The sequence below is a fragment of the Prunus dulcis genome, unplaced genomic scaffold (assembly GCF_902201215.1).
Source record: "Prunus dulcis unplaced genomic scaffold, ALMONDv2, whole genome shotgun sequence".
Classification (NCBI taxonomy): Eukaryota; Viridiplantae; Streptophyta; class Magnoliopsida; order Rosales; family Rosaceae; genus Prunus; species Prunus dulcis.
The window spans coordinates 542-9921 of NW_023010451.1; the positions used below are offsets into that span (position 1 = coordinate 542).

At 37.1% G+C, this 9380-nt stretch overlaps 1 protein-coding gene and 1 long non-coding RNA gene across 7 annotated transcripts; both read left to right on the forward strand.

Annotated features, from left to right (window-relative positions):
* Positions 1-962: 962 nt before the first annotated feature.
* LOC117613635 lies at positions 963-3238 on the forward strand. The gene is made up of 7 exons (XM_034342231.1): positions 963-981; positions 1211-1709; positions 1801-1849; positions 1960-2011; positions 2269-2438; positions 2543-2650; positions 2998-3238. Exons 1-7 carry the CDS (start codon positions 963-965, stop codon positions 3052-3054), a joined length of 954 nt encoding a protein of 317 aa, XP_034198122.1. The 3' UTR covers positions 3055-3238.
* Positions 3239-3996: 758 nt separating this feature from the next.
* LOC117613636 lies at positions 3997-8253 on the forward strand. Of its 6 annotated transcripts, XR_004583761.1 has the most exons (9): positions 3997-4123; positions 4518-4569; positions 4699-4789; positions 4901-4985; positions 5139-5215; positions 5758-5873; positions 5972-6035; positions 6121-6333; positions 7658-8253. It is a non-coding gene; the product is annotated as an uncharacterized LOC117613636 (long non-coding RNA). The 6 variants fall into 6 exon arrangements; XR_004583759.1 differs by having other exon boundaries at positions 3997-4569; positions 7630-8253; XR_004583758.1 differs by having other exon boundaries at positions 3997-4569.
* The last annotated feature ends 1127 nt before the right edge of the window (positions 8254-9380 follow it).

Sequence of the window (9380 nt, forward strand, 5' to 3'; positions counted from 1 at the left end):
GTAGGTGTTACTTTATTGTCTTTGGTTTTATATTAATTAAGTAAAATTGTATATCTATCTTTCAAATTAGTAAAGTATTTTATGTGTGAAAACTAAAGCTCCCTAATATTAATTGCTGAGTTAATGGCTTGAGTTATAAGTAATTGCACTCTTAGTACAGTTTTGATATTAGAATATTTAACAAACCCAATTGTGTAGTTGCGTTATAATGGGACTCCCGCACTAATTTTTGTTTTGATTTTTTTTTAACACTGGAGGAAAGACTCTTAAAAATCTGTCCAAGAAATCTCAAAAGTCCCAACACCATTACTATAGATACACCTGTCGATTTTTAAGTAACATTAAAAACCTCACATATGAAGAGCTCAGAGTCCTATCCTAAAACACAATAATTCGACCCAAAAAAAGTCCAACAACATACTATGCTGGGGCTCAATATTAGAGTTACGAAGGAAGTTGAAGTTCTAAATCAAAACTAATTGGCAATGAAAGAGTAGCCGAATTCCTTATAAACCCGAGTTATGTCCCTTAACTTTTTAATGTAGGAAGCCTAACATGCAGATAACGCTTACTAAGTGACGTCAAAGCATGTGTGGTCGTTGAACCCCAACACGTGAAACTCTAATACAATGAAGGAAGTTGAGGTTTTAAGATTAGAATTACGTGACAAAAATAATAGTTTAACTAAGACGTGTGCACAGTATATAAAGAATCATAGACTACTCGTACAAAACGAGAGGAAAGCTACATCCTCATTTGTTGTAGTCTTGTGCTTTGACTACTCACTTACTGCCATTGCAGATAACGCAACAGATTCTGCCTTTCATGATTAATTTCACATTGTGAATAGGTGGAGATTCAATACTTTTGGGTCTCATCCACCTGTGCTCTTCATCAGATGATTCAATTATCAACAGCATCCCTGTTGATCATTCTCATGAAAGAAAAACAGGATAGTGGAGATGGCTCTTGGATTGGGAGGTTTAGCTGCATTTGTCTTCCCCATATTTGCATTTCCTTTTCTTATTTGTTTTATCATTACAAAAGAAAGGTCATTGCCACAAGGAGCACAAAAGGCCAAATTTGTAGGGTGCAACTAAACACTGTAGCTAAGCACAGTGTAATGACGGAAATGCCCCTCATTTTTCTGCTGTTTTGGTTTTTTTTTCTGCTGCACAGTAAATTGACGAAAATACCCTTGACTAAACAGCTTCTTTTCTTTCCGTTTTTGCCCCTCCTCCTTCGTTGAGAGGGTTTGGTTCGCAGAGACAAAGCCCTGGCTTCGGTTTGTTTCCAACCAGCTGGTTGGGGGGCAGCCATGGGAGAACAGTGTTCGTTGCTGGACATGCGTTGGAGGCCGTCGATTTTTGTTTGGGAGGTGAGCTGCAAATCCAGCCGCAGCAGCAGCATTGCTGTATCTTCCATCATCTTCTCTACTCGCCTTTACTTCCAGTAACCACCAAAACTGGCTCCCATCGTTTCTCTTTGACGAAAGTGCACTTGGCTACTCGCGGCGTCCATAAATTGTTACGCGGACTCAGACCCTCCGACTACCAAGATGCTAACATCGGCAGTTCGGGTTCGGGTTCGGATTCGGATTCGGTTACATATAAGAGCCGCAACGAGTTGAAGCGCCACGCCCGCCGTGCGGTCCGCTGGGCTATGGACCTCTCTTCCTTCTCCACCCCTCAAATCAAACGCATTCTCAGGTAACTCAAAATTGAAAATTTTATTCATTTATTTTTAAAATTAGCTAAGCTATTTTAGTCTAACGTATAATTACGGTGTTGGGGATGGTAGAGTGGCTTCTCTGGACCAAGACGTGCTGGATGCTCTGATTTTAGTGAAGGTGCCGCCCCTGTAATTGAACTTTTTGGTTAGTTTATTCTTGGCTGTTTCAGACAAGTATTAGTTAGTGATTTGTTTGTTGAAGCTAAGCTGTTTGTGTTATTGTCGCAGAAATTTGGACCTGATGTCCGAGAAGGGAAGCGAAGGCAGTTCAATTATATTGGTATGCGTAAAAACTTTGTGCGGTGCCTAGAAACTAAATTAGGCTTCAACTTTCTTATGTAAATGAATCGAACTCCTATGTTGTTATGTTTGAGCGGTGCTTTTTTCTTTTTGAGTTTCAAATTGGCAACTGTTAGTCATGAACAAGTCAAGTCAAATGTCAGTAACAGAAAACTTGAATCTGTTTAAGCCAATCATTTCTTGCATCTATACGTTCTGTGATCTTATCTTACCAAAGTGCATTCAATTTGTGTAAAGGAAAAATGCTGCGAGAAGTGGAGCCGGATTTGATGGATGCTTTAATTCAGGCTACAAAAGACAGTGACGAAAGTAAGCTGCAAGCTTTATCTGGTCCAGAGACATTGAGCATTGATGATAATGAGGAGCAAGAAGAAGCGGAAGAAACTGATTATGAGGAGGAAGAAGAGGTATGATACTGATATTAAGTTTGAAACTGTGCAACAAAGTTTGCTGAAGCTTCCTGAGTAGTTTACAGACATATTTAATCTTATTATTTGAGCATCGATTGCAGGGTTCTCATATTGATGTAGCTACCAGATGGTTTGACGGTCTGATCAATAAGGACGTTCAGATCACCAATGAAGTATATTCAATTTCGAATGTTGAGTTTGACCGCCAGGTAAGTTTAATGCCATGCTTGCTATTTTTAAGTTTGGTTAAGTGACTTTCCACTAAAAACCCCTTCATGAGGGCACTAGCATGCGCTTGAACCACCAGCTTATATTCTTTGAAGCCCAGCCAGTTCATATTCACTTAAGTCAGTCGTTTAAGTCTCATATCGGTTGTTCGAGCGTCCTAAGGGATCATTGTTTCTGTTTCTTGCTCTTTATTTGACTTTTTTTTCCTTTTGTGTTGCCTCAAAATTCCTTCACAAAATTCGACTTGGCTATACTACTACGTGTTTTCTGCTCTCTTTCCTTCTGTTTTTTTACCCCTCAGGCTTCCATGAAATTTTGATTGTTTCAGGAGATCTTGGGTACGAAATCCAAATATGAGAAGCAGTCATTTGGCCAAATTGTTTAACGATTCTTCGCTTTAAAGGTATAATTCATGATTGCCTCTCTATTCCTTATACTCTCACTATTTTTTTGGTACTGATTTCTTTATTTTTGTAATGTTTGTTTGCTCATCATTTCTACATTTTCTTTTCTTCCACAACTTTATACACATTTGATGTAATTTCATAACCCGCAGCATCGCGCGGGTCCTTTTGCTTGTATATACTAAAACTGAATCCACCAAGTTACTGTTCCTAGACTGTAGCTTAGGAATAGTGAAGTGACGGTTTTGCCCCCGCTTAAGTGATGGTCTGCTTCCTTGAGTTGACGTTTGAGCAGTGAATTAGCCGTTTTGCCCTCCAACTCCGTTCTCTTTTCTTCGTGGGAACTGAAGTTCCCAATCAGTTGCCCGACTTCGTTGGCGTAGCAGAGAGAGGGAAACTCTATGATGAGAAAAATCCAACCAGTTGGTTTTTGCCTTTCGTTGGAATTGTTGGGGGATGGGAGATATTTTTTGATTGGCTCTTTCTCCCATGAGGCTTCACTGTTGAAACTTGATCTGGCTTTCTTGGCCGTTGATTTCGTTTGTGGCTGCTATGGTGCGAATTGGTCCGTCCATTTGGTCCTCTTCTTCATCCTATAACCTTCTTTTTATTTGTTCTCCTGTTTGTCTCATTTCGCCTTCTTCCTCTTTCCTTCGTTTGTGCCTGTGCTGGTATTTGTTGGGTTTCCTTCTTCAATTTTTCGGATATGTCTTTCTTTTTTCTCTTCTTCTTTTTTAATCGCGTCTTCTTTTGATGTTTTGTAGGTAGTCTTTCGACCGACGGTTCTAATGCCTCACCCGTTGGATCTCCCGATCGCTCCTCCTCGAGATTCAACGACAGCCATCCGACGATGACATGATCAATCGTCTGGGACCGGTGGTCTCTCCGAGGATCTCGAACAAAAAATTATTAAGCAGGCAAGATCTCTCTCTTTCTCTACTTGAGCATGTGGATAATGAACCCTAGGAGCTTAATATCTGTTTGCATGTAAAAGGAAATATGATTGGGAGCTGATATTCTGAACTAATCGACCAGTCTCTCAGCTGGAAGGTAAAGACGGTTGGTTCAATATAAGATCATTCAAACAAAAAATCTTATTTAACGCTGTATAAAATATGTAGAAACCTACTTACCCTCTGTTTGTTTGCTAAGAAAATGCAAGAAAAAAACAGAAATTTCATCTTTTAAAACATTTTACTGTTGTTTTGTGGGTAGGAGTTCAATAATTATGCTTATAAGAGCATTTGAGGTCACACACTTAATAACATTAGTACTTTTTATTGAACTCACTTGGGTTTCTGTGGAAACTCAAGGACATAAATGCAAAAGTTTGAGTCTTTGTTCTATAATTATGTTGGATTGAAAATTTGGTGCCTTTCTTCTTTCTTGCATGTGCTTGGAATTACAATGAAAATTTCCTTTCATTGTTTTTGGGTTGTTGAAGGGTTTGAGCATGAGGAAAAAGGTGATTTTGCAACCTGACCAAAGCATTTCAGGTAAGAACCATATCCTTGAATTGCCCTTTTGGACCAAAATTAAGCCTTTTGTGTGATGGTTTATCATATGATTGGGTTCTGTGTTTGAGCTTATGGATTGGTTCATGGTGGATTTGAATTGGCACGCAGAGTTGCTTGGGTGAAGCTGATGACTGTGTGCATTGCAGGACTACAACAAAATGGTGCAACATGTATTCGTGGACTTTGAAATAGAAACAAGGTTTGCATCTTTTAATCGCCGCTGTATTTCAATTTCTTTCCCTTTTATTAATTTTGATTGTATTTCTCCCCTGTGATGGGATTGAACATGCTTTTGAATTGGTAATGGCAGGTGACTTTTTGTGCGTGAATAAAGGCTTGCCATTGCCCTTGCTGCTGTTGTGGGACAGAGCCAGTGTATATGTACAGAAGTTGCGGTATACAATGTTCTCTCTCCCTCTCTTTAATTTCAGTTTTTTTTTTCTTTTAATAGAATTTCGTCAAATATTTTGGTTCTGGATTTCTTGTGTTGAAGAAATTTACAATAAAGGTATTTTATGACGTTCTGTGTTCTTAAATATCTTTTGTAGAACACTGAATGTTGACTGACTTTGAAGCTGCTACAAGAAAAACGGAATTAAGGTTCTGCATTTGGACTAGCAAAGAAGTTTGTCAATCGTTCTCTCATCCTCAAATTTTTTTTTTTCAATAAGTCGATTACGTCTCTGCCTTAAATCCACTTTTATTTATTTATTTCTGTTTAATTTAATGAGACAATTTCTGTTACAGAATTCTAAATTATGCACTTTTTTTTTCCATGTTAGGGTACTGGGATGCTAGGGGGTTCTTTTTATTCTCTTTTCCACTGCATATTATAATTTAGATGGGTATGCTTCAAGAAGGTTGGTTTTATTCTTGAAGAATACCCATTTGGTTTTAGACATAGTTTATTTAGTTAAATATATGGCTGCTGGTGAAATGGATTAGCCAAATATTGCATATGTAATATGCGTACAAATTCTTAGTATTGTTGTAAATGGTCAGCTTAAGTGGAGGATTGTTGTATGAAATTTGGTAAACAAATTTCTAGAAATTATCTTCAGAGTTTCTGAGGTTCCATTTAATTTGGTATTTGTTTGTGTGATCTATTTCTCTTAGGGCGTGTCAAATGGTAAAGCTGCAATTAACGGTGTCTCTTTTGTGTTGCAGTTTCACCAGTACCAGGTTGTTGGGAGGAAGCTCCCTACGGCATCTGATGAGCACCCCAAGATTTACCGAATGAAGCTCTGGGCCACCAATGAGGTTCGCGCCAAGTCCAAGTTCTGGTATAATCCTTAGCCTTAGTTCGGCTTTTGTGATGCCAAATGTTCATTGGTGAATTTTGGGTTAAACTTAATATTGTTGATTGATTTGTTTGGATTAGGTATTTCCTGAGGAAGCTGAAGATGGTCAAGAAAAGCAATGGCCAAGTGCTTGCCATTAATGAGGTTTGTTCTCTCTGCTGTTTATACTCTATTTTTTTCTAATAATAAATTTGTACCCATTTTGATTATTTGTCAGTGTCTAATGTAGTCAATGTTGTTTTGCGGTGGGGAAGTGGTTCCTCCTTAACTCTCCTCCTGGCTTAATCCGAGTTGTTGCCAAAGTTCTCCGCCTTTGACCCAGTCTTTTATCACATTTATTTCGCTTTTTTGGTGTTTTGTATTTGATGTTTGGCTTTAGTGGCAAATGTGAAGGAGGCTGCGTCAGAGGCATCCCTTCGAAATGACCGGTTGATTTGGAGACGTATGTTTTCTTTTCTTTTTTTCTGTTTTTTTTTTCCCTTCAAAATTGAAGCCTCCACTTTGCTGAATAAAGGCTTCTCTTGGCTTTAGTGTTTTGTTTTGATGAATTTTGGGCTCTCACGTGTCTGCGAAATTGCAAACCTTTTCTTTATATTTTGAGATGTTCAAAGTTTGAACAGTACCTCCATTATCTGAATTCTAATTCCAAATTTTAATTCTTCTCTCTTTTTAAGAACACTACATCTATTATCTGTAATTGATTAAGATTCTTTTTTGCATCTGTATTTTGGCTAATTTTTTCTTTGGGAGTATTATGAAAACCTATCAGCATATCCACACCTTCTTCTACACCCTATTTCTCTGCACATTCCTCTCAAAAACTTAAATGCTTTATGCTCCACCGTAGCCTTTGGTAGTTTTCTCTGCTTTCACTTGGTTCCATTTTAAGTTTTAACTTTTTTTAAAAAAATCTTTATTGTAAATTTGTTACTTTTAAATCCTTAATTTTAGGATTAGTTATGGTTTATTTTTAGGGAGATTCATTATTATACCCAATATGGGGGCCCAAATTATAAAAATATCCCATATGAAAAGGACTTTAGAAATATACCCAAAGTCCATTAACAAAATAACAAAAAAACTTTTAATTTTTTATAAATTACAAAACTGCCATCAATTTTTTAAAACAAGTTCAACCTTAAAATCTCCTAAAAATACACAAAACACTTAATAGAGCATTAAAGTAATTTAATAATTAATATTAAATTCATTAAGGCCAGCTGTTATTTTTTGGTTTTTTTTTTTTTTTGTTTATAGAAATTCAATTGTGTAGGGTTTATTTATAATATTAGTGCTAGAAATGGGTATATCACTAAATATCTCTTATTTTTATACCTTATAATGAATTGAGATGTGGACATTGAATGTATTTCTGTGAGATCCCACATCGACCAAACGGAGAGGGGGTGATGTGCCTTATATGGCACACCTTGCATCCATCTTGTAGGAGGCCTTTTGGGAGCTCACTGGCTTCGGGTTCGTAGGAACTCCGAAGTTAAGCGAGTTGGAGGCTGGAGCAATCCCAGGATGGGTGACCACCCTGGGAAGTTGCTTCGTGAGCTCCGAGAAACAAAACCGTGCGGGCTGGTGAGAATGTAGCCAGGCCCAAAGCGGACAATATCCTGCTACGGCGGAGCCGGTCCGGGGTGTGACAATTTCTTCCCCTGAAGACTATGAATTTCTTTTAAGTTTTTATGATTACGACTTATAACTCATTAAATTTATTTTTTCTTATCAGTTCTTTCAACTTTATTTTGCTAATTCAGTGAGAGTAGTTGTCAAAGATGGCATCAAAGCTTAGCAAATCTATGCTTGATGGATTGATAAGTGAAGGACTTTTGGTTAAATCCCAAGCAGGGAATGCATTCTTTGCTATAGTTCCCGGACAGGTCCTCTTGGCTTTCCTTGATGTTATCAGTAAGTTGATTAGGGTTCTATAACCTATAGGTGTTTATAGGTCATTTATGCTTTTATAGCTTACTTGTCCATTAGATTGACATAGCCTATAAATGGCAATACATGTGTTAGTTTTGACCATAGGTGTCTACAGATAATCTATTCTTTTGTACAACAAACTAGCACATGGTTTGATTCTGTTATGGGATTTGGTTTGATTCTATTTAAGTCTGGGTCTTTTGGTTTCATTATGTTATAGGTATTTAATAATTTGAGGCAATGACAGATTATACTTTTGTCCACCACATTCGTAGAATGCTTGGCGTGTTTTGTGCAGTTGATTTTTTGGCCTTAATTCTGTAATAATAGCCGTTGTCTTCACTAAATTTTCCCATTTGTCTACACACCTACCAGTTTCCAAATTTGTAGCAACAAAATAAACACCCATTGATTTGATGCTATTAAAGCTTGAGTGTTTTGGCTTAATTCTCTCTTCTATTTAATACATTGTCACAATTGTTCTAAGTTTGTTATCAATTGATTAAATAGGCGGAAGTTATACTTTTGTCCATTAGATGAATAGAATGGTTGATGTACCTAAACTGTTGTTTGTCCTGTTGGAAGTTTTAAATTAATTTTGTGATGATAGTCTTCGCTCAAATTTTTCCATTTACTAACACCTGTCAGTTTTCAAATTTGTACTAACAAAGTTAAAACCCCTGCAAAGGACAAGAAAGAATAGAAGCCACCTCTATAGCAAAGCCATCAAGAGAAAGATCTCCCTCCAACAGACCTCAAGGCAGAAAATCCCCTTCCACCACCCAGTAGCATATATATATATATATATATATGAAGACCTGTCCAAACTCTTTTGAACAATGAACATCTTAAAACTGCTGATATTTTGATGCTATTTTGATGTTCTGATTGCTGCTTGGTTTATTAAAATATGATCAATATTTTAACATGAGAAGCAGTATATAAAACATGTTTTTAGTCTATTTTTTGTAACATCAACTTGCTAAACAAAGCATGATGCCACTAATTAGATCTCCATGTCTATATAAATAGTATTATCTTTCATATATGTTTTCACGATTTTGTATACATTTCACTCGGTTTTAGAACCCGCAATATCACGCAGGCACCTTTGCTAGTTATTACACTATAGCAATAGTTTGATAATACAGTGTATAATAACTTCTATAGCAATAGTTATTTTACTCGAGGCCTATATGAAGTAAAACATTGAAATTAACGAGTTGGAGTCCTAAGCAAGGACCATCCACTCAGAATATATCTCGAACTTAGTAGAAGGGCGAACAATTTAGGAAAACACCAAAGGAAGAGGTAAGTGCATAAGGAAAAAGGTTATGCTGTTTTCTGTTAGCAACATAGGAGACTTGAAAAACTATCCGTGTTAATTAACACGTTGGTTGAAGTAGCACAACTTGAAGTTAAAGAAAATCTCAAATTTGGGGATGACCTGCCCAACTGTATCAAACATATACAACATGTGGAGTGGACTTGAACCTACAGCAGAAACCATTCAAGCAGAATAAGATACCTCCCAAGTTACCAACCATGGTCTAA